General features: G+C 33.7%; 1 protein-coding gene across 3 annotated transcripts in view; it reads left to right on the top strand.

Moving 5' to 3' along the window:
* LOC150103247 (uncharacterized) overlaps window positions 1-27221 on the top strand; it is a 444168-nt gene that overhangs the window by 231873 nt on the left and 185074 nt on the right. For all 3 annotated transcript variants that reach the window (XM_090397399.1, XM_090397397.1, XM_090397398.1), the window contains exon 7: window positions 21944-22094. In XM_090397399.1, the coding sequence (XP_090253525.1) occupies window positions 21944-22094 (151 nt within the window). The remainder of the gene's footprint in view (window positions 1-21943; window positions 22095-27221) is intronic.

Below are 27221 nucleotides of genomic sequence, written 5' to 3' on the forward strand. Positions count from 1 at the left end.
GAGAAATTAGTCGGAACACTAAATTAGCTGTATACAAGACAGTGTTCAAACCAGTTTTAACTTATTGATCTGAGAGCTGGGTTAGAAGTAAAACACTTGACCAAAGACTAGAGACCGCAGATATAAGTGTCCTGAGAAAGATTATAGGCGTGAACAGATGGCATCAATGGCAATATCATATTACAAACCAGGATATCAGGAAAGAACTTGACCTTGTCAGCATCCAGGAATGCGTTAGCAGAGCTAATCTCAGGTGGTATGGTCACTTAAACAGAATGGGTGAGAAAGGAATAGCAAAACAAGTGTTCTCTGCCAGGTTGGCAGGAAAACGACCCAGAGGAAGACCAAGATATAGGTGGATTGATACGGTACAAAGTGCCTTAGACAATAGAAATATAAGATCTGATAATGTTGGAAGACAAGTAACAGACTGGTTTGGAGGAAAATTGTAAATAGGAAGCTAGTAATGATGTAAATTTTTCATGTAGTACTATCATATCATGTATACCCCTTGAGGGTACATGCTGGGAATTTGATGATGATGATATATTTAAAGTTTGATCATTTCAAAAACTGACTCGGAGAGCTTGTGAGAATACACTCCTTGGCATCAAAGTTCTCTTACATTGCACTACTTAACACACGATCCTGGTCAACGTGTCTGTATATTTGCCTTTTATTAGTTCTTTTGATTAAGGTTTCACTGGTCTGACAGCTGTTTCGAACTGTTGATTCTCATCGTAGATCGGGCATAAACCTTAAAATGACACGAACCTTCATTCAATACCAAAGCAGTTCCGTTTCAGCGAATTATATTTTTCATAAGTGAACAGTAGTCTGTTCTTAAGGGTAATTATCAAAGAAAAGCCTAAATGTATTTATTTTGGCATTGTGATATACAAAGATCAGTCCATATTTCATGCAATACTTAAGAAAGTTGGAAAGTTTCTTAAGTGCAAGCTGAAGCAACTCCATTGCAGAGGAATGTATTCTCATAAGCTCTCTAGTGTTGTTTATTTGAAACTCTCCAAGTTTCTCTCTCTCTCTCTCTCTCTCTATATATATATATATATATATATATATATATATATATGACAGAATGATCATTGACTCGGTTAACATACATAGTTTTATGAAGAATTAAATGACTAGAACTGAGATTTAAGTAAAAAGGTTTTAATATAAACACACTACTAGTTTTGGCCTGTAACAGCCTTCTTCAGGTGACATTATAAAAGAAAAAAACACTAAACATTGAGGGTTAAAAGACTATGAACAACTCAGACAATCTTTATACCTAATTAGCATGAAAATGTTGTAGTTTATTTGAAGCTGTTCTTTCGTTTGTTGCATTGTTGGGAGAGTGCATGTTTGCTGCATCACGTGAACGCCAGTACATGATTACAGCTGAATGACTATCTGGGATAGTCATTCAGCTGTAATCATGTACTGGCGTTATTCATCTTATTTAGATGAATTCAGCTTATTTAGATGAACAGGATTGAAGATGATTTCTCTAGATTCCACAATTTTTCACTCTATTTCGTCACTGCAACGGAAGATGTTAGTAGATTTTTCCAAGCAGACTTTGTGACTTTGGTTATCATCATTAGGATTAGCTGAGAAAAGGATATAACTTGATAATGCACTCGCTCGATGTCTCTTGTAAGTAATGTCTCTCGTGTTCTTCCATACGCATTTCGACAGATTTGTCTGTCTGCCCGAAATAAGGAATATCGCAGTCACATAATATTTTATATACACCAGGGTATTTGAGTGGATGATGACAAGGTTTTTGGGTGGCTAATTAAGGAACGGATCTTTGGAAATGGAGTGAACAAGGTTCTGATATTGTATTTTCTTAGAACTTTTGCTAATTTGTGTGAAACAGTACTTATGTAAGGAATAGATATATTGCCTTTGAATCTATTTGCTTCTTCTGAGTGATGTCTAGGAGGATTAAGAAGGAATTTGTCAATGATTTTCTTGAAATATCCATTAACTTCGAAAGAAGTTTTCAGATGGTTTATTTCTGTAAGCAGTTCATTTGGGTCATCAAGAAGAGAACGGGCTCTATGTCTCAAGGTGGAAATTATTCCAAGCTTATGAGGAGGGAAATGATGAGACTGACTGTGCAGATATCTGTTGGTATGTGTGGGCTTTCTATATATCGATATTTTTAGTTTACCAGAAGAGCGAGTCAGTTTGACATCAAGAAAAGGGAAGGAATTATCCTTGCCTTTTCTTGATGTTAAAAGTTTAAAAAACAACAGAGATATAATCATCCTCCCTGTGGATAAAGGAAATGCAACAGTCATCCTGAATGCTGAAGATTACCAGAATAAAATGATTGAATTAGTACATAATGATACCTACTCAATACTTGAGAGAGATCCAACTCGTGAACTTCAAAATCGTACAAACAACTTATTAAAAACAACTGAATTATCCCGAAACGTTCGTTTATCTCTACGCTCTCTCCATCCGTTAATTCCTCGCATATATGGTGTTCCTAAAATCCATAAAGAGAACACCCCATTACGCCCAATTGTAGAAGGTATCGATTCTCCTACATACAAACTTTCAAAATATCTTGCCAAATACCTCAAAAGTTTTTCAGGGAAGTCACCATCCTTTATCAAGAACACTACAGAATTTGTTACTTACATCAAGGATATTACAGTTGATGAAAATGACATCATGGCTTGCTTGGACATAACTTCTTTGTTCACTGATGTCCCTACAGATGAAGTCCTAACATTACTCAAGGACAAGTTATCCAAAAAAAATGTTATCCTTGCTTACACATTGCATCAGGTCCGGTTACTTCAAATTTCAAGATAATATATACAAACAAAATCATGGACTGGCTATAGGTAATCCTTTATCCCCTGTACTCGCAAATATTTACTTAGAGGATTTTGAAACCAAGGCTATCTCTTCCTTTATTTTAACACCTAAAGTTTGGAAACATTATGTGGATGATGTCTTCATTGTTTGGAGCCATGGACATGAATCCCTTATGGTTTTCCTCGAACATCTCAATAGCCGACATCAAAGTATTAAGTTTACTGCTGAGCTTGAAACGGATAATTCCTTGCCTTTTCTTGATGTCAAACTGACTCGCTCTTCTAGTAAACTAAAAATATCGATATATAGAAAGCCCACACATACCAACAGATATCTGCACAGTCAGTCTCATCATTTCTCTCCTCATAAGCTTGGAATAATTTCCACCTTGGGACATAGAGCCCATTCTCTTCTTGATGACCCAAATGAACTGCTTACAGAAATAAACCATCTGAAAACTTCTTTCGAAGTTAATGGATATTCCAAGAAAATCATTGACAAATTCCTTCTTAATCCTCCTAGACATCACTCAGAAGAAGCAAATAGATTCAAAGGCAATATATCTATTCATTACATAAGTACTGTTTCACACAATTTGGCAAAAGTTCTAAGAAAATACAATATCAGAACCTTGTTCACTCCACTTCCAAAGATCCGTTTCTTAATTAGCCACCCAAAACCTTGTCATCATCAACTCAAATACCTTGGTATATATAAAATATTATGTGACCGCGATATTCCTTATTTCGGGCAGACAGACAAATCTGTCGAAATGCGTATGGAAGAACACATAAGAGACATTACTTACAAGAGACAGTGAGCGGGTGCATTATCAAGTCATATCCTTTTCTCAGCTAATCCTAATGATGATAACCAAAGTCACAAAGTCTACTGAGAAAAATTGTGGAATCTAGAGAAATCATCTTCAATCCTGTTCATCTAAATAACAACTTAAGCTACAACCTCCCAGATAGTCATTCAGCTGTAATCATGTACTGGCGTTCACGTGATGCTGCAAACACGCACTCTCTCAACAATGTAACAAACGAATACAACTACAACGTTTTCATGCTAATTATGTATAAAGACTGTCTGTGTTGTTCATAGTCTTTTAACCCTCAATGTTTAGTGTTTTTTCTTTTATAATGTCACCTGAAGAAGGCTGTTACAGGCCGAAACTAGTAGTATGTTTATATTAAAACCTTTTTACTTAAATCTCGGTTCTAGTCATTTAATTCTTCATAAAACTATATATATAAAAATTAATAGGTAGATCCATAAAATTCTCTATTTTGATATAATAAAACTACATTTAATTTCATAGACAGAATTGCATTTAGAAAACAGCAGAGCATAAAAATCAGAAAAAAATATTGCACTTATTTCCTCAAATAACTGAATTTATTTTAAATTGGGAAATATAGAGAATAATTATGGATTTAATGATCAAAATGAGTTCACAATAAATTATAATTAAAAAAGGAATTTTTCAGCAATTTTGAGAGTGGCATGCATCTGCTTTCTTCATAAATATTTCATTGGCTTATGAAAAAAACTTTAGCTAGTAGCTAGGGCCAAAAGAATTTTTCTGAGAAATTATTCTGCAGAAGAAGTTTACTCATTAGCCTTGGAAACCCTTTTATTTGAATAGTCTTGCAAAATAAGAAGAGGCTTTTCCTGATTGGTCGAGTTTGTTTTGATGCATGAAACAGGAATCTTTCTACCCATTCAGCCAAAGCCAAATATCTAAAAAACACACAAAATACTGATCAATGTTTTTTCGACCTACTTAAATAAGATACCTGAAAATTGGGTTTTAATTGGTATGAAATTTGAATACTGGGTAGAATACTGGTCTTCTACCCAGTATTGTTGCAGCACAATTACAACTGTGACAGATGCATTACTCAATTAGATGTTTGTGGAAACAGTTCAAATTGTAACTGAAAAGAACTAATGCCCTCAGTTGGCTTGGATAACCATAAGGTTTATTTGGAAAAGTCTGGTTATCTTTGATCTCACAATGACTGTCTTTCAGATCTTTAGCAAATTAATGCAGCCATGAGGTTGCAAGAATGCATCATAGCTAATGCTGATTCTAAAAATAGTCTTCCAGAAAGGCTTCTATCCTGATACTTCATGTCCTGGCAAACTAATCTAATCAGTGACCATCGATATAAATTACACTCATAATCCACAGCAAATCTTCCTGTCTACCCATTTCTGAACACTTACCATGTATAGATTTCAAGAAATCGTGCTTTTGCACTTTACATTTCTAAGGCATTTAGTTGGTTTTGGTGTTGAAGGTTTCTCAGCAAAATGCCATCTTATGGTTTGCCTATGGATTGCTAATTTTTTTTTTTCTCTTGGATTGTTATTAGGGATGTTTTCCTATTAATGCAGGCATTCTTCACAGCTATTATTCTCCATGTTCTTTCTCATACACATAATGACCTTCTCTCACTGATCTCAAACCCTAATCACAGTTTTGCTGATGATACTGCTTACCATTCCTCCTGTTCATATGACAAACCTTGCAGTGCTTAAACATGTCAAGCTTCACTGCTATATGTGACTGTTGGATTCTGATTATATAGAGATTGAAGTAATTATTATTTGTTTCAGAATCCAACATGATCTTCCATCACATAGGCAAAACTTGTAAATATTATTTAATGTAAATCACTTATTTTACAATTAAATATTCATATAACTACCTTAATTTTGTCTAATATTAAATTAATTAATCAAAGATATATGTATTAATGATGAAAATACTGTATTAAATATTATTAAGTTATTTTATTTATTACTATGTTAATATTATAGAATTTGTACTTGATAATATTACCTGCGTATTAATTGAAATGTAAATATTCTCTATTTATTTCTGTTATAGAAGTTTAGAGTTATGCAATAGCTCAATTTTATTATATTTTATTTGTTGTCATGGAGACGCATGAAGAAGCGAGCGCGAGTGGAACAGAGTGTGAGCTAGGACTAGGATAATAAAAAAATTATATAGAGGTAACAAGAGAGAGTTGGAACGGAAATTTTGAAGTGAAAGGAAGCAAGGGTATAAACTAGAGAGGTGGAAGTAAATAAAAAGTTCTCAAGGGCAGAAGTTAAAGGGGATAATAATTATAAGCGAAAAAAGACGAAGTGAATTTTATAGTTAGCTGAAAGTAAAGTCAGCAGTGATAATTAAAGAAATTTAATGCCGCAATCAGATAATATGAAGAAACTGGACATTCAGTGAAGAATTCTGATTAAACCCAGTTAATCTAGAATTGCGACTTAATTCTAAATCGCCCTAAGCAGAACTGCACAGTGTTTAATTATTTAATGAGTGGTAACAAGGATAATCAAAGTACCTTACAGTTGATATCCATAGTCGTGAAGCGTGATTAATAGTGTTTTAGTTATAACTGCGGAGAAGTCTTATAAATGTGTTCTTAAGTGCAACAAATATATTTTGAAAGTTATTTGCAATGTAATTGATGTACTAGGAACTGTTTCTGGTAAGCACTGACATATTGATCATTTTCAATGTATGAAGAATTGAATGTTAGTTACGCTACGTTTGACCTAACTTTAACTGTGGAAATTCTTTGCGAATGAGAATTTGAAAATAAGAATTGTTGAGAGATATTTACAGCAATTAGTGCCTGCGGTGTTCTTTAAACTTATAGCATAGCTGAGAACTGTGTGGAAACCATTCAGATGGGAAGTTCTATTGTATTTAATTAAGTGTAGGAATTTTGTGGCTGAGGAACTGAGAAAGTGTATGTAATGTTTGGAAGATTGAACTAATGTGATTGACTTGACCTAATATTTAACTTTATTCTATTGTGATTTAACTTTATTTAACTTTATTCTATTACCTCTAAAATTAGAGGTAGAATTTATGTATGTGTCATATAGCTTATATTAAATGTTTGTTTTTGTTAATCAAAAGTTGTATTTTGCCTGAATCCCTTTTACTGCACCATTCATAAAATATTCAAACCAAAGCGGGTAAATTAAGTAAGTCAAATATACTCGGCCAGTATATATATTAAGGTTGAAATAGTTGAGGGTTGATTTTTCTTCAATTCTTGAACTAATTCAGATATAGAGTGGCGCAGTCTTTAAATATAAATTTTCTCCATATTTGAATTAGAAACCAACTAGCAACTATTTTTAGGGTAAGAACATCGTAGTAATTAACATGTCGGATCCAAGGTACAGATTAAGACGAAGTAGGATCCAACATGCTTAAACATGTCAAGCTTCACTGCTATATGTGACCATACTGTAGATATTATTAATTATTTAACTTGTGATGTTGACTGCGCCATTTTGTAATTGTCTGTGTTTTCTAGTTACTCTTATCTTTAATTAATCCTCCTCCCCTTACATTGATATCTGTGTCTGCTTTGAGTTTGTGTTAAATTCCTTCGGATACGGTAACTTTGCCTAAAATGTTCTAATCTTAAAACTCACGTCTGATACTTTCTTGACCTTAGTCCACTTGTAATCTGCTTAACTTACTCTTTCCCCCCACCTCAACATCTTAAGGTATACCCTTATATGTGCGGGGTCATAAAATAAGGGAAAAAAACCTCTAGTTAAGTGCAAAATCCTTGATTTAGATTGCTAATGCTCATGTTTAATAGTCCCTGAAAAATTTATATCAGTTAACAACTGTGCCATCAAGGACTATGTAAATTTTATATTCTTTACAAAGACGAGAATTTATCTGCTAAGCACATATAAGAGCCCTTTGTTCATTAACCTCAAGCAACTCTGAATTGTGCAGTCGTGGCAGTTATACCTTGGTCACACAGGTCTGATTAGTTTTTGTGCGACAGTGCACATTGGTTAACAAAGATCAGGCAAGCTATTTACAAGACAAAACATGTTTATTTTGACTAAGACAAATATTTTACAAACAGCAATGGGCATATTACGTACTTGAATCAATTTATGAAGTAAAGCTAATCACTTGAGACATTAAACAAGAAATCTCACGCTCAACGTATTTATCACGTGACAGGTCCTTAGCTCGCAAAGCCTTGCATTCAATTTTCAAAAAATTAAGACAAATTATGTGTAACACTTTCTATGCATCAGTTAACACAAGCAATATACAAACTTATACCATTCATTTATGCATATACAGACTAACACTCAGCTCTCTAACTTCTTTGCTATGTACTACAATTTGTTTAAGCAAGACTAGCATCGATTATCTACACAAACAATCTTGAACATTAACATAGAGCAATCTACTTACTAGCTCTCAGTATCTTGTAAAGTCCTAGGGTTTTGGAGGGGAGTATGGATGAGTTCTGCTGACTCCTTCCTCATTCTTGCAAAATGGCTGCGATCGGGCACTATTCAATGGTTGTCATCTTGCAAGTTCTCTCCTTTGGCGAGAACTTGCAAGAAGAACATTGCCAAAGAACTATATTAGCAACTGCTCCAGTTGCAGCATATCAGCATGCACGTGGATCGGTACTTTCGTCGAAGTACATCTCGGAAGGTTCCTTTTGAATAAGGCCTCTCCTGACTCTCCCTTCCCCCCCTTACACTGGGGAGTTACCTACCAGCGAACTTCCCAAGATCTCCCAGACGACTCCCTACTCTTCTCCTCCCAAGACTCCAGAAAAATTAGGAAAAAAAGCCTCTTTTCCCACCCAATCATGTCCTTTTATATCATTCAATATTCTTTGTTTTACCATTCAAACTTCTCGGATTTTCCAGAAGTACTGTGACATCACCTACGCTTACTTTAGGTCTTGACAGCAAAACTTCTGTATTTCAGTGACCTTAGAGATTATTGTTCACCTCCAGCTCACTAGCATAATCCTGTCTAATCCTTTTAGTTATATATGCTTGTAGTACTACACTCAGTTATTTTCACAATATAATGCAAAATTTAATACATTAAAGCAGGTTATATACACTTCTCAATTCATATATTTTATGACCTATGTAAAATCGATATAGATGAAAAAAATTTTCTTTATTTTACCATAAGAGATTTTATTCAATACTATTAGTGTCTTAAACACTGATCTTTATGCTATTCCTCAATGGGATGATAACAACCTAGTCTTCAATATTTTCAATTCATAATTTTGTGGTTTATAATAAAAATAAAAAAAAAAAAGAAGAGGAAAAAAATCATTAGCTCTCCTTTTTTTGCCTCTAGTAACAACCTGCTTTGTCATGACCAGATTTTGCTTCTTGGGCTGGTGCTCTTAGCCACTTCTTTTGTATCATGAAATTGATTAACTGACTTGTGAATTATAACCAGCCTTAATTATTCTGTTGTCTATTTCCATGTTTTGCCATAGGCAGAAAAATTGTGCTTGAATTCATTCCTAAGAATGCAGTTGATGTTTTCTCTTTTCATGCCTATTTTCATAGTCATGGAAATTATTTAATGTGACTAAAGACTACTTGAAGCTTATAGTAGATTTATTTAAGAGAATAACATCTACCTACAGTAAACAACTAAGATTAATATTCCCTGTATGGATGTCAGATTTAAAACTACTTACCTTAACATTGTGGCCTTTACAAGGAACAGTGGAGATAGATAGATAGTCTTAACTTAAACCTTATATAACCAAATCATCTTCCCATATATATTTTACTTTAAACTACCAGGCAGTTTAAATATGAATAGTTGTATTGTTCATTTACACCATACAGATGTTTTGAACAATTTTTCCCCATTATTTTATTTTATGGTTTGTTTTTAAGTATCAAAAACACTTAAACAGAGATTCTTATATTTCCCATGATTTACACTAAAAATCTGTTCTAAATATCAGATTTTATAATTTGCTACTGTTTGGCTCAAACCTAACATGCTCTTCAAAAAATTTTTTTCTTAGTCTTTTCTTAACTGTATGTTTACATTATGTTACATTGCTCTTTCCTGAAGTGTTGAGAAAAATTCATGTACAACTGGATTTTAGATATAATTATCTCATCATCATTATAAATGAAGTATCATATCTCCCTTTGGTTGAGGAGAGTAACCATGAAATGATTGCCTGGGTGGTTGCTAGCTATATGAGAACTTCTGTAAAGAAAGGATATGTGTGAAACTATAACTGGGGATTATGAAAAACTCAGCAGACAGCTTATAACCCTATCACGGATTGAGGAGTTGGGTGGAAAGGAGATCATTGCTGCTTGGTTGCTATTCAAGAACTCTAGCAGAAGCAATGTCTAAATGTATTCCAGGGGTCAAAAGGTTAAACAAGGTTGGTTTGAAATGAATCAACAAAGGGATTAAACATGAAGCCAGCAGGATGAAAGGCATTATAGAGGCAGCATAAGATGAGTGGTAATAATTAGTTCATTAGGAATATTGAGAACAGGTAAGGAAGGTGACTTGGTTGTAAGGGTAACAAAAGTGCAGTACCAGCAACAGTTAGCTAATGAAGCCTTACATAAAAAAAAAAAAAAATAAAACTAGGTAATTGTTTTGATATGTATCCAGCAGATGAAAGAATGTTTATAGGAGGAGAATGATACTGATGGGTGAAAATGGTAAAACGATAATCGTATCAGAGGATTATATGCATTAGTCTTTCCTGGAATGGTAAGAAAAATTCATATATAATTTTTACATTGTTGCAATTTCTTTTTTCATTTATAATTCTTTTTTTCCATTTATATTCATGCTCCACTCTAATCACATGGTGTGACCAAATTTTCTAAATTATGCCTGCAAAACTTCTATTCATTCATATTTCAAGTTGGCAGTATTTACTTCACTGAAGCTATAAAGCCATATATCCTTAGCAGTAGGCATTTAATTTTTCCCCACCCCTGCAGGGGGGAAAATTATCTGCTTAATGCTCTGATTTCCAGTCCTTCATGTACTGGCATCTTCTTCCCATACTGATAAATTTTTATTCTGCTCCTTTTTATTAAAAATAATTTTCAAAGTTAACTACTGTAACAAACATGTTATTTATTTGTATTAGTAATTTTATATAAGTTTTGCTTTGATAATGTTAATAATTAATGATATTAATTAATATTAATTTTCTACTTGAGCATCTCTTTGTACACAATAGTTTGGAATCCAGTAACTTAGCACATAAAGTTGCATTATGTGTTTAACATTACCCTCCTATGACGTGTTAGTGTCTGTCTGTTTGCAATGCACTGGTACCTCAAGTAAGGTCATAAGGAAAGTGCAACATTTTTCCTTCAGAGAAATGGGCTCACATGGACATTGCAGAGCTTTGTCTCTTAAAAATTGATTTTTATCCCTGCAAAACAAGCTGGAAAACACATAGTAGCAGATGTGATATACTGGCTTCATTATAGGATCGCTCTAGATCAGTGTTTCCTGAAGTATGGTATGCTGGGATTATACAAAAGGTCTTTACAAGGCACTTTTTTTTTTTTTTTTAAACTTATATTTCTGTTATCATATTGTAGCAGATAAGTGTGGGTTTATTCTATAATTAATTTTTCAATAACTAAAAAATGTAAAGGGAGTTTTAAATAAAACATCTCTTGGTATTTACAACAGATCTCCATTAGGGCCACATCTGGTTGGCAACAAGATCACATTCCACCCACATGGCTCAAACTGCATTAAAAGTTTGAATTAAAATAGTCTGGACCACACATTCAGAATTCTCCAGTAAATTTTGGAATCATTTGTATCTTAAATTATAATGGTCCTCGGTAATTCTTTCACCATCTGTGTGTGCATCTACACGTTTAATTATGCTTGTATCACAAGTTACGACAGATGTTCACATTATATGCACAGTGTTCGTTTTCTTGCACTTGTATACCTAAAAAAAAAAAAACTAATGTAGAGCAGAGCACTATCTGCAACTAAAATTAATATATAAATAGATTTCATAAACCTAACTTCTTCCAAACAGAAACAATCATTCAATTTTTTTTATTATTGGAAATTTAAATTTTATAATTTTTGTTTCTACTGTACGTATATTGCATTCATATAACTAAAATGTATTTAATAATCAAAAAAAATTGTTTCACATACTTATAATTTGTTATAGTGCAAATATTTACAAATAAATATCTTTTATGATTATTCGTGTTTAAATAAAATATTATAACTTCTCCCAAACTGCCTTGTGGGTTTGCCAGCATTACTACAATTTCAAAAGAGGTATAAAGGTACTGAAAGTTTGGTAAGCACTGGTCTAGATTATGGCCATGTTAGCTAACAGCATAGCATAATGATTGGGTTTGAGGGTACTTAATGATAATTTAGGCATTTGTTGTTCTGAAGATGTTATTTTTTTTATTACTATTTATATCATCATCAAATTCCTGCCATGTACCCTCAAGGAGTTTACAGGATATAATAGTACTACATGAAAAAAAATTTACATCATTACTAACTTCCTATCTACAATTTTCCTCCAAATCAGTCTGTTACTTGTCAAGACTCCAACATTATCAGATCTTATATTACTATCGTCTAAGACACTTTGTACCATATCAATCCACCTATATCTTGATCTTCCTCTGGGTCGTTTTCCTGCCAACCTGGCAGAGAACACTTGTTTTGCTAATTTTTCTTCGCCCATTCTGTTTAAGTGAACCATACCACCTGAGATTAGCCCTGCTAACGCATTCCTGCATGCTGACAATGTGAAGTTCTTTCCTAATATCCTCGTTTAATATGATATTGCTATTGATGCCATCTGCTCATGCCTCTAATCTTTCTCAGGACTCTCATATCTGCGGTCTCTAGTCTTTGGTCAAGTGTTTTACTTCTGACCCAGCTCCCAGATCCATAAGTTAAAACTGGTTTGAACACTGTCTTGTATACAGCTAATTTAGTGTTCCAACTAAATTCTCTCTCATTCCATATGAATTTATTCAATTGACTTCTTATCATACCAGCTTTGTTGATTCCGTTGTCTATTTCTATATTTAATTTACCATCTTCACTAAAAATCGTGCCTAAGTAGCTGAAATGTTTTACTTGCTCCACAGGTTCTCTGTTCAAAACACAGTTGATATTTTCAACGATTCTTCCTATTTTCATTGTCTTTGTCTTTTTATTCCTGACGTTCATACCATATCTATTACAACAGTTATTCAATTTAGTCAGAGAATCTTGCAGACTTGTAGCAGATTTATTTAGAAGTATAACATCGTCCGCATAAAGCAAAGAACTGACATGAACATCTCCAATTCTGGTATCATGTTTAATATCACTTTCCTTCATAATGTGATCCATATAGATAATGAATAACAGAGGGGATAATGTACATCCTTGTCTCACACCAGATTTAACATTAAATCATCTTCCTGTACTTCCATCAATTCTAACTGCTGACTTACAACTCAAATACAGACTAAGTATTGCTTGATACAATGCCCCATTGACCCCATATAACTGTAGCGTATTGAATAGCTTCTCTCTCTTGGAACCTTGTCATGTGCCTTTTCCAAATCGACAAAACTTAAATACAGATCTTTGTTGTGTTCCCATGCTTTCTCGACTATTTGTCGTAAAGTGAAGACCTGATCCTGACAGCCTCTATTTGGCCTGAATCCAGCTTGTTCTTCACCAAGCTTTTCTTCCACAATTCTTCTCAACCGTTTCTCAAGTATACTTGCATAGATCTTGCCAGGAACACTCAGTAGAAAAATACCTCTCTAATTCTCACATTTAATTTTATATCCCTTTTTATATATGGGTACTATGAGAGCTCTATTCCAATAATTGGGAATTCGTCCCTCTGTCCAGGCTTTCTGAACTATGCAGTGCAGCCACTGTAAGACTGTTATACCACCATACTTCAGCATTTCTGGTCGAATATTATCAACTCCTGCTGCCTTTCCACATTTCAAGCATTTGATGGCTTTTTCTACTTCAAGTGTGGGTATGTATTCCTGACTGCATGCCTGGTCAGTGTTTTTTACCACTGTGCTGTCATCACTGCTTGTTTCATTTAGCAGTTTTTCACAGTAATTACTCCATACTTCAAGGATATCTTTTTCTCCCGTTTTCATGTCACCATTATCATCTCTAACTCCTTTTACAGCACTCTTTCCTCCATTCCTAAGCTTCTTCAACAACCTCCAGAATATTTTGCCACCTTCTTGATATTTAATTTCTATATCCTTGCCAAAGTCCTCCCATGACTTTTGTTTAGCTAGTTTTACACAGTGTTTAGCATTCTTGCATTTGTCTCTGTATTCTCTAAGAGCACAAGCTGACTTATTTGCCAGGACTTTTGATAAGCTTTCTTCTTTTCCTTCACTGTCTCTTTAACTTCCTGTGTCCACCATGGAGTTCTAATTTTTCTATCCTTGCAGACAACTTCACCACATGCCTCTCTAGCTGAATCAATCAATGTTTTCTTCAGAGTTTGCCATTGAATCTCCAAGGTTTGATTCCTGTTCTCAAACTCTTTCATTTTTTCTTCAGTAATCTTTGTGTATTTTAGTCTACAGTTCACATCTGATAGCTGCTCAACTTTTATTCGCTTTAAAACTTTCTTACATGTTATTCTTTTCAATATGAAATTCAATTTTATCTTGCTCAAGACTGAATAGTGATCACTTCCAATTTCAAATCCTCTGTACACTCTGGTGTACTGCACCAGAGAGAAAACATCACTATCAACAATAACATAGTCAATGAGACTTTTCTTATTCCTAGCCTCTTCTCTCCATGTGAATTTGTGCACATTTTTATGTTGGAACATGGTGTTAGTAATAACCAGTCCATGTCCTGAGCAGAAATCCAACAGGTATTTGCCATTGTTATTAGCTTTGCTCTTTTCTCCAAATTTTCCCAAAATATTTTTGTATGTCTCACAATCATTTCCTACTCTGCTATTTAGATCCCCAACAAGGACCAACTTTTCCTTCTTCAATTTGTTAGTTGCTTTTTCTAAAGTCTCAAAAAATTCCTTCACTTCTACCTTAGTAGAACCTTCTGTGGGACCATAGGCACAAATAAGTCTCATTGTCCAGTTCCCCATTCTCATATTTGCCCACATTACTCTACTTGAAATTGCTTGCCATTCAAGATTAACCATGTATTTAGTGTTGAATACTATGGCTACTCCTTCTTTTCCCTTGATTGTCATTGCCTGAATATAACATTTTGTATTTATTGCTCAGAAAGATCTCACCAGTTTTTATCTTTTTTGTTTCAGTCACCCCTATTTTGTCGATCTGGTACTTATCTAATTCTTCAGCTAGCTCCATTTCTTTGCCATTCAGGCTTCTTATGTTGATAGTACCAATCTTTAAATCTGGTGATGTTGAGTTGGGGTGTGTTTTCAGATTTGTTCCAGTAGCTGACTTTTCGCTGTTCACCCTGGTTCCCTGGCAAAAACAACGGGATCCTTGTTTAACCGGTTGACGCCCCAGCGGCATGAAATTTTGTCATGTTCTACCATCATTTTTTATTTTGAATGTTATAATTAAATGAGAACATAGCTTAGTACATGCTATGACTTAATAATGGAGGCATTTAGTCTATAATTTAACTGTGTTATTAGTAGCTTTCTGCAATGTGTGCATGTTTGACGTGTATTTTAATTATCAAATGTCAGTAGTTTATAGGAGGAAGCAGAGAATGGTATGAGAATATGTTGGAAATATGTTCTAATTAGGCACATAGAGCTGCATGAGCTAATATAACAAGCTAGTGACACAAATGAGAATGAATGTGATTGAAGATGGTAGCTTATTTAAAAATCTGCCAAAGACAGATTTTTAAATTTTTTTGAATTTTTTTTTCTATTTGGCCATAACAGTGATAAATTAATAATATCCTTCATATTAATTAGTTCCATGTTTAGTTTCTAGAGCAGGATTTCTAGATTATCTAATCCTTAGTCCACCCACAGTAGTAATAATACTAATACTAAATACAATTTATTATAGGCTAACAGCACCTTTCATGGGTTGGGATTTGCATTTAATGACATCAGCAATCTAGATGCTGGAATGGACTTAGATGATAGAAGTATTAACACTGTTACAAGCACTCAATTTGAATGCACCATCAGAATTGGATGAGCTATCTGCAGATATGCTGGCGAAATGTGAAAAGGAATTAAAAGTGCCTCTGACTTCGTTATCCTACTTTAGTTTCAATACAAAAGTCGGCCCCACTTTAGCAATTTGCTCACACTGTGTGTAACTGCAGAGTTGAATAAGGGGAAAGGATATATCCATCCTACTATATAACATGTTTAATATGTTATACAGACTCACAAGGATGGATTTGCCAAAATAAACTTGTGACATCAATTGGAGATTGACTGACATATCATATCAGAAAGTGATATATTGTGGTTGCTCTGCTGGAGCAACCACAGTTTTCCTTTGAGGAGGAAAAGAGTGATTAGGAGATACTACAGTTACTTAAGCCATTGTACTTTAACTGGTGTATTAATGATATTGGACTGGTTTTGGATAGTAATATACAATTATTTGCTGATGATAAAAAGTTAGGAAATGTAATATGAGACATGTCTACAGACTTCTTATAGGCTGATCTGAATAAACTGGTGCTGTGGGCCAATGAAAGAGAGAACTTAAAGGTCCTTCCAAAACTGAGTAAGGAAGCATTTCACATCCAGCTTATGGTATGTGGAATGAACTACCAGTAAATAATGTGAATTCATTACATCACTACTGCAAATTATATATTTAGTTTAATCCTTTGTCCAAGTGTAAGCAAACAAAGTTTGCACCTGAAGTATCTCCAGGACTGGGGCATCTCGTGGCAAAGGTGAACAAACTTCACATCACTTGCCTTAGTATCCCATAATGCAAAGCACGTCTCCTTGCAGACATGTATAATGCTATGCATTATGGGAAGAGTCACTACCCAGACCAGTTTAGACCTTTATTGAGGTCTCTTCAGCAGGAGACAGATCCAGAGGTGATACCAAGATTGAAGCAATGCAGAAGTCATATTTACCTATACGAGTTACCAAAAGGTATCACACCTTATTATTATACTCTAGATTAGAGAAAGATGTTGGCAGTTTTTTCCACTTGGTTAGACTCTAAATTATATATTTAGTTTAATCCTTTATCCAAGTGTAAGCCAATAAAGTTTGCGGCTGAAGTATCTTCAGGACTCGTGGCAAAGGTGGACAAACTTCGCATCACTTGCATTAGTATCTCATAATGCAAAAGTAAATGTGACTTCTGTATTGCTTCAACCTTGGTATCACCTCTGGATCTGGCTCCCACTGAGGAGACCTCAATAAAGGTCGAAACCGGTCTGGGTACTGACCCTTCTCATAATGCATAGCATTATACATGTCCACAAGGAGGTGTGCTTTGCATTATGGGATACTAAAGCTAGTGATAAATTATGAGGTTATTATGAAATTATGATATGAATTTTGTCCACCTTTGCAAAGAGTTGCTCCAGTCCTGAAGATACTTCAGGTGCAAACTTTGTTTGCTTACACTTGGATAAAGGATTAAACTAAATATATAATTTATAGTCTAACCAAGTGGGAAAAAACTTCCAACATCACTACTGCCTAAGTACCTATCATATCATTCTTGATCTTTTTTAAAGAAAAATATGATGGGTGTTTAGCCTGAAAGAGGAACTTAACACTAATACTAGCCAAGAAGTTATATTCTTGTTTCAGTTCTTTACCCAAACATAGCAAACAGTTTGCATCTGAAGTATCTTCATGTTGTTGACTTCCGATCAATTTCCTCGGTTTCCTGTAACGCACAGTGTGCTTCCTCTCATATATATATATATATATATATATATATATATATTGTTATGGATGATATCAAAGGCCACACCAGTTTTGACTTTTGTTGAGATTTCACAAGTTACCGAGTTTAATGTAGAAATTATGGTTTTCCATATGCAAATAGTAAAACGTGTATCACTAAATTATTAAAATGCAATGGAGATAGTTGTAGAAAGTTTTTTTTTTTTTTTTTCTCTGATCCAGAATACTTTACTTCAACATATTTTCTACTTGCATATCAAAAATATTACATTTGTATTGATTGACATTCTATCTTCCTTGGCCTGTTTCCTACTTTGATCTCTAAAAATGTTAAAACCAGCTCCTCCTATAATGCACAGCATTATATATCTGAAAGAAAGTGAGTAGTCCATTTTGAAATAATTGTAGAGAAAATGGAGATGAATAGGACTAAGAAAACCTGAAAAACACATCTAGAGCATTGGAGTGGAATCTGCAAGGAAAGATGAAGAGAGAGGTAAGCCAAAGATGAGCTTGTAGAGAGGAATAGAACAAGAGCATGGAAAGGTTGGACACAGATGAAGAAAGAGGCTCAAAATAATCAGATGGAGATCTGTGGTCAAGGCCCTGTACTCTCAATGGGGTGAAGAGGAATAAGTAAGGCAGTTAAGATGAAATAAACAGCCTCTATATACAAGTAGCCTATTCATGAAGATACTACACCTGCAAACTTTGTTTGCTTATGTTTGGGTAAGGATTAAAACAATAATATAATTTCTTGTCTAGTATAATTTACTTTGTAACTAAACAGGAAAAAGCTTTCCATGTCAACAATAATTAATAATCTCTACCATGTACCCACCTCCAGCCATTTAGATGAAGAAATTAATTTCTATGAGGATCTCTCCAACATTCTGAGATAGTATGTGTTGCCGGAAAATTATAATTGGCGACATTAACTGTAAAGTAGGCAAGAAACAATAGGGAGAAAGTGCTTTAGGTGTGCAAGGTATGGGCCAAAGAAATGGGAGAGGACAAAGACTTGTTAAATTTGCAAAAAGTGAGGGATTGCATCTAGGAAGTACTTTTTTAAAAAAAGTGAATTAAACAAAAATGGACATGGAGATCACTAAGTGGAGAAGTTTTTAACAAAACAGATTATGTTGTGTGGAACAACGTGGAAATACTAGAAGATATGTCTATTTTCAACCAGTTTATTAATAGTGATAATAAACTAGTCTAAGCAAGGATAAAAATGAACATCAAGAGGAAGAGAATGAAATTTTTCATGAAAAAATCCACACTATAAGGTGATGATATAATAAACCATAAAACAAAATTTGAGGAAATAATGTAAGGAAAGTTTGAAGGGGTGGGGACAAATCAGGCTTTTCTGATAGAATGGAGGAAATAGCTTCAAAGGATAATGAAGTTACTAAAAGATTAAGAAAATTATTACCAGCAAATAGAACTTCTAGAGAAAAACTTACTTTACGGACACTTGATCTAATTAAAAAAAGTGAAGAATTAAGGGAAAGGAGACACAAAAGTAGCAAAGACAATTAAATTTATGGAAATGCAAAAGGTAGAAAAGAATTCAAAAACAATCTTAGAAAATATAATTTAAGAATAATTCAGAACATAATAGAAAACCAAAAATCTCTGAAAATGATCAAACAAGAGTTACATTGAAATAAAATATAGTTTCAAAATTGAAAAATAAGAAAGGAATAGTTCAATACAATATAGAAGCACTGAAAATATGTAGTGAGTTTTATAGGAACCTATACACGTGCAAGAAAACAGATACAAATCTACTATATTTAGTTGACGCTGATGTGGAATCACCATTGTTGATGGTAGAATTATGGAAAGCCCTCAAGTCAGCAGAAAATAATAGAACATCCTGAAGAAAATGGCAGAACACAAAATCAGGAGGTTTGCAGTTTTATAAGGTCATATTTGGATGTGTTAAATGATTTTTTAAGTATAAAAAATTTCAGTGCAGTAGTCCTTGATTATCTTATTACATAAAAAGTGCAGCAGACATGATATCAATAACTACAGGCCAATCAGTTTGCTATCACATTTGTACAAAATGTTTATATCCATTATATTAAATAGGATCATAAGAATTTGCTGTTTTAAGGATACTTGTGACATAAGACTGAATGATATATGCACGTAAACATAAGAAAGATATTTAATTAACCAAATATTTCGGTCTGGAAATTAATCAAAAGTAGAACAATTAGTAGAATCCAAGAACATCAATCCTCCATTCTTCACAACAAACCTGAAAAGTCTGGATTGGCCCAACACGGGATTGAAACTGACCACAGCATCTTTTGTTCCCAGACTCACCTCTTGCATAGATCCTGTTATAGGTGTGAACATTTGTTCAAGGAAAGCGTGGAGGCCTTGCTCCATCCTCCCAACCTGAATCGTAATAACTGTATATCTATATCAAAAATCTGGGAAAGTCTAATATCAAGATTACTCATTAATTTTTTTTTATTTTTATTTTTATTATTATTTTTTTTTCAATCACGTCTCTACTTCAAAATATTCCGTTTCATACTTAGTGATATAACATCATGCAGCGTGTTCTATTTTTAACGATCTATTGTTAGTATTCTAGCTTGTACTTTTTTCTTTTTTTTTTAAACTGTTCTTGTAATACTACTGAGGATGGTCTGCTATTTCCAGATCGAAATATTTGGTTAATTAAATATCTTTCTTGTGTTTACGTGCATATATCATTCAGGATCATAAGATTTTTGGATGGTTCCTAGTCATATGAACAATGAGGATGCAGAACAGAATTCTCTACAATAGATCATATCCATACTATTAACTAAGTAAATAGAAAAAGCAAAGAATATATTCTTCCTGCATAGTTGGTGTTCGTAGATTTAGATAAAGCTTTGATTCTCTATATCAGTCAGAAATAATTAACAATTTAAAACAAGTCATCTCAACAAAGCATATCAGATTATTAAAAATTTTATATCAAAACTCAACAGCCAATATAAAGCTAGAACACCAGAAAGGGATTAAGGCAAATTGTTTTCTGCTGCATTAGAAGTCTTCCAAGAACATCTCATGGGAAAACTATGGAATTAGCCTCAATGAAAAAAAAAATCTGTAACTTATGTTTTGCAGATGACATTGTACTTTTAGCAAAAAAATAAAGAAGCCCAGGAAATTTTAAATGACCTTGATAGAGAAAGCAGAAAAAAGGATTTAAAGATTAACTGAAACAAAACCAATGACAAATTCAAATTGAACTAAAATAACAAATAATCATATGTAAATTATGGAGGACTATATTTACCTTGGTCAGTTAGTTTTAAGGAAAAACAAGATAAAGAAATAAGTAGAAGAATCGCACAAGGAAACAAAGCATTTTGGCTGTATAAAGATTATCTGTCAGGAGATTTATCTATATGCCTAAAAAGGTTTTTTAATATATTCTATTGTTTACCTGTGGAAGTGAAACATGGGCAACAGCTGAGAAACAGTAAGTTGCATGTGGCTCAAAGAGTCTTAGAGAGAAGAATGCTCTACATAATAAAAAGGGGCAGAATAGGAAATTCTAGAATTAGAGAGATGACTGGAGTAGAAGATATTGTGATGGGCTGGCCATATTAGTAGACTGTCAGATGAAAGGTGGACAAAATTAAATATTGATTGGATACCAAGAGAAGGAAAGGTTAACTGAAGAACATGATGGAGAGATGATCTATAAAGGTTTGACATGAGATGGTGGACAGTGACCAAAGATGGGCAGAACTGGAGAGTTAAAGGGCAGGCCTGTATCCACCAGTGGATGGAAAAAGGCTAATGAAGAAGAATCTACTATTCCCAAATTTATATTGAAATAAATAAAATAATTACAAATAAGTAAAACTTTTATGATATTATTATTTAACATTTATTATGGACTGCAATTCAGTGGAGAAATAGCAACCTGATAATTTATATATCGAATTTAAACCAAAATTATGTATTTGACAAAAAAGTTATTTAATAACTTAAATATTTTTAACATTTTAAATAATTCTTATTATTATTTGCTGCCTTGCCTCCCTCAGTTAAAATATTTATAAGTACTTAAAAATAATATTGTTACTCAAAATTTATTCATAGTTTTTTTTTTTAACATAAACCAGAAATTTTATAAATGCTTGCATAATCTATATTCACATAGTTTGAAGTCACTGATTGATGGCCTCTGGTCTTCAGATTAAATCTTACTGATATTTAGAAGTTTAGTTTGTAAGTACTCAGTTAAATATTAATCATATAGTATTCATAATTGAGATTTCTAAATTCATGCTTATATCTGATAGGTTATTCATCTTTTGCTAAAATATGGTGCTGATCTCACTCAAAAAAATGCAAACTGGAGGACACCTCTTGATGTTATACAGTCAGAGGAAGTCCTGGAATCCTTAAAGAAAATTGGCATTATATGCCAAACCTCACCACAACAAGAACGTGGTAAGTATTAATTTATTTTAATACAATTCCATTTTCAGTCATTTTTCCTATAACCAGTGTTGTGCAGTTTGGTAATCTTTTTTAGGCTCTGACAGTAAGTATATTGCATATTAACATTTGTCTGTTAATATGTAAGATGCTCAGTTTATAGAGTGTTATTTATGTCAAGTAACAACATGAACTTTGATATATATTCATTTGAGAGATTACATCCAATTAATTAAACACTCCAGTTAACTTTATATACATGATATCTAGATTTGTGATGCAGGTCATGAATATTGACTTTCATATCAAACAGGAAAACTGGAACTCCTTTATAAATTGAGTATGTTATGCTTGTAAATTAATCAAACTATATCAGTGATTGAACTTTGAATTAAATTGAAATAAACTGACACAGTGGAAACAGAACTAAAAGAGTTATTCTGTGGTGGATATCATATCCATTTTGGGTTTGAAAGTATATCGAATTATTTGGTATTAGGTTTTAGTATATTATCTAAAACTGTATAGTTCTTATTCAGTTTTAGGTAATTATCATGCAAGCTGTATCCTTTGTAATTTAAACATCTATTTACTAAAATAATATATATCCACGGCTTTCATCTTCTCGTGTAAGCTGCTGTATAGAATTTCACATTTCATGAGAACAGTTGATAATTTGTATGGATTTAATAAAAACAAAAAAGAAATATTAACTTCAGAATTGAAAAAGAAATTAATAGCTGTCTGCCCTTCCTTGGCACTCCTGCTAAGCAAGATAAAATTAGAGCTGTTAGCTTTCCTTATGTTGTAGACATAATTTTGGCTTTACTTGAATAATTATGTTATGTTTAACAAGGGCCAAGAGAAAAGCTGTTCAAAACATTGTAGTTATAGTTGATTCTCGTAGACAGGCTTATACGTTGGTTATGCATTATTAAAACACTTAAGGAGTAGAACAACGTAGTTAGGAATATAAATTAAATTAAACTTTAATAAATATTTTCCGATATTTTGGCAATGTCACATTGCCATTTTCTTCAGCCCAACGGCCAAGAACACCTACTTGTCCGCTAGAGGGCACCATCAGGACTGTTAGGAGAACAATAGCTTCATCTTTTAATTCCCAGTTTCTGTGTTGTAGTGCCTACGTTGCACATAACTTTTTTATGTAAGTTCCTTTAGAAAATGGCAATGTGACATTGCCGAAATATCGGAAAATATTTATTAAAGTTTAATTTAATTTATATTCCTTAAGTGTTTTAATAATAATTTAATAATGTAGTTATAGTGTAAGTGGGATATTGTATTGAGCAGTACATAGTTGATTTGAATTGTAAGTCAGCAGTTAGAACTGAAGGAGATCACTGGACGATGCCTCCAGCTGCATGTTTTTGTGTTTTTGCATATAGAATACTATTGAGTCAACCAAGTCCCAGATTTCCAGTTCATTTTCATTTGTTCAGTATCTAGTTGGACACCTAATAGAAAGGCATCACACACACACAAAAGTGAGAATTGGACTGAAAACCAGAAGCCCTTGGTGTCATATCCAGTTAATTAGAATACTTTGAAAGTAGCAAAATATAGAAAATGTTCTTTTCTTTCTCTATACACTCCTCAGGCATCTTTACTTATCATTCAGCTAGTTTCAATCACATTTAAAATATAGTGCTTGATAAAGTTTCTTGAACATTTAAGCATATTATGAAAATGAAGGTAGAATTCCCTTCTTGAATTTACATTCATTGTCATTTCAATACAGTATTTGATATACAATACCATTATAAATCACTTGCAATAATGGTGAACATTTTTGATTTGAATGAAAAAATATAATATGGTATTAAAGAAAAGGCTGATAGAAAGCTCAGAATGCTCCTATTTCTGGGAATATTTACTTAATCCCTTATATCATAGGTTCCCAAACTTTTTCGGGCCACCGCCACTTTGCAAGACATAAATTTTGTAATCCCCCCCCATTATACACACACACATATACATGCTCTATTTTCTCATTGACATAGAAAATTGATAAAAAAATTGATCGTGTAAGACGGGTATAAGATGAATTAAAATGCAATATTTAAATTTTAAATGATTATCTAATTGCAAAATCACAAAAGTAATTAATTTTTAAATATATATTATTAATTTCTTCTATAAAGAGCCACCAACCCCTAGACCGCCTGAATGTCCCCCAAATGCTTCTGATCCCACTATAGCCCCCCCCCCCCCCCCAGAAGTCTTCGGCGCCCACTTTGGGAACCTATGCCTTATATACACTGCTTATCACTGAGAAGGTTAATATAACATAGGCATTTCCCCCCCCCCCCCCCCTTGTTGTTCATTGATTTCCCTAACTGAATGTGGGACTTGTGAAAGTTTGAATTTTATTTCTACTTATCCAAACAAAGTTAAAATGAAGTGTAAATCTGGTAATATACTTTTTTATCCCTGTCAATCTTTGAAAATTAATAATTCTAAAAGTACTTTTGATGCCAAGAATGGAATCTTATATTTCAACATTATTATCTGTGACATTTTGTCATGTAATTTATGTTTACCTGAAATGCACTTGGTAAACATAAATGACATAGATAATGGATATAGAAATATATCTATATTTCTATATCTATCTATATTAGTTGAATTATAGATATAGAAATATCTATATTTCAACATAGATAATAATGTTGAAATACAAGATTCCATTCTTGGCATCAAAATACTTTTAGAATTTAAAAAAAAAAAAAAATCAGCTAACGCCTTTTTGTTCCCGTATAGGGAGTAGGCGGGACCATTTCTTAGCCCTATCTAACTTTTGGAGACTGAGTGGGCAGTTCATTCTCCACTGGTAGCCAATCAGAGATATCTGGCCCAAGGCTATCACTAATCAATCAGCACACAGTGAAGAAGGCGGCTAGTAAGTGCTGTCATCTGGTGGTCCCTAACCCTAACACAATATTTTTAATGTCTGAAAACAGTGTGGGTTCGACGGCCGATTTTCTTGAGTTTACGGGAGGAAAAACCACTAGCCCGTGCCAGAATTTTGAAATACATTTTATTATGGAGGATATGGGTTAATGTCCATTATATATTGTGTAATATAATTATTAATTTTGTGAAATAGTACGAATGATGACGTGCTATGTATGGTCAAGTTTACTATGTGGAGTTGAAACATGAACGTTAAAGGCAGATAATAAAAAAAACTGGAAGTCTTTGAAATGTGAATATTTAGAAGGATGCTCAAGATCCCATGGACAGAAAAGGTGACAAATGAAGAGCTTTGAAGAATAAATATAAATCTAGAATTAATCAATATTGTGAAAAAAAGAAAAACTGCCTACTTAGGACATCTGATGAGAAAACATAAACATAACATTCTCCAGGCAATACTAGAAGGTAAAATCAATGAAGATGAGAAATATAGCTAGACAGTATAAAAAACTGGACTGAGCACATTTGTTAATCAGAGCCACCAGGTAGAAGTAAATTTGCAAAGGTGGTCACTGAACTCCATTAGGAAATAACACTTACAGAAGAAGATTAATTTTGCTCTTCATGGCTATAGTTTGTTGACAACAAAATCATGTTGTGTGATATGACTTGGTAAGCATCACAACCTCTGCAAGATTCATTTCCTCTAGGAACATTCAAGTTTTGAAATAAAATCTGGACTCTGCTAAAAAGATGCTCGCTCTCTCTCTCACCAGCTTTGTTCAATCTATTGGGTTGGCAAATAAGTTCGTTCAGTTTATGCGTTTGTACAAGTTTATGCCGCTTCGCTTATCGTTATTCTGCAGTTGAAAGGCGACATTTCACATAACCTTTCAGTGAATTTTCGTTTGGCCTACTTCAGTTGCATGTGTGTAACATATTTTTAGAAATGGAAGGAAATAACGTACATTACCAGCATATTTTGCTGGTAATGTACTTTTATTTCAAAAAAGGCAAACGAACTGCAGAGGCCCGTAAAAAAAAAAAAAAAAAAAAAAAAAAAAAATATATATATATATATATATATATATATGCAGCATATATGGGGGGATGGTGCCTTAACAGGACGCATATGCTAAAAGTGGTTTGCCAAATTCCGTTCTGGAGATTTTGACATCAGTGATGCGCCTCATGCCGGTTGCCCGACCAAGGTTAATTCGAGTGTTTTGAAGGATGTCGTTGACAAAAATCTGTCACACACAGCGTGGGAAATTGCTGCAGTACTGAACATATCCCCTACAAGCATTGAAAACCATTTGCACAAGCTAGGATATGTTTCAAAACTCAATGTTTGGGTGCCGCATGAATTAACTGAGGCCAATATCACTGCTCACATATTCATCTGTGATTCGCTACGACGTCGCCAAGAAAACGATCCATTTTGAAGCGGAAGATTACAGGAGATGAAAAATGGATCGTGTACGATAATATGGTGCGTAAAAGATCATGGGGGCACAAGAGCGAACCGCCGCAAACAACCTCGAAAGCGGAATTGCACCCAAAGAAGATCATGCTCTCTGTGTGGTGGGATTATAAAGGTGTTGTCCACTACGAGGTGTTACCGTCAGGCAGATTGATTGATTCAACTGTCTATTGCTCACAGTTAATGCGACTGGCCCGTGCAATTAGCACAAAACGTTCTGCATTGGCAAATCGGAAAGGAGTTGTCTTCCACCACGACAACGCCAGACCCCATACATCGTTAACAACCTAGAGTAAATTGTTACATCTTAGGTGGGATGTTTTGCCGCATCCTCCGTATTCACCGGACCTGTCACCTTCCGATTACCACTTATTCCAATCGTTGCAGAATTCTCTGAACGGGAAAATCGTCGCCAATGAGGAGGTTGTCAAAAGACACCTGGATCAGTTTTTCGACAGTAAACCTCAGGAGTTTTATGAACGTGTCATAATGAAGTTGGTGGACAGATCTTTATCAATGACAAGAGGTCATTGATAAAGAGGGTGACTAGTATGTATTATATATATTAAATAAAGTGTTTCATTCCACTCTGAAAAACCGAACAAACTTATGTGCCAATCCAATAGCATTGGAAAAAAGTCATGACACCTAAGTGAACTGTAGGATGTATTGAAATTCCAATACTCCTCAAATTAAAAAATAATTGATTTATGAAG

Source organism: Typopeltis vanoorti, chromosome 9 (genome assembly GCF_054136105.1).
Source record: "Typopeltis vanoorti isolate ZY-2024b chromosome 9, IOZ_Tvanoo_1.0, whole genome shotgun sequence".
NCBI lineage: Eukaryota > Metazoa > Arthropoda > Arachnida > Uropygi > Thelyphonidae > Typopeltis > Typopeltis vanoorti.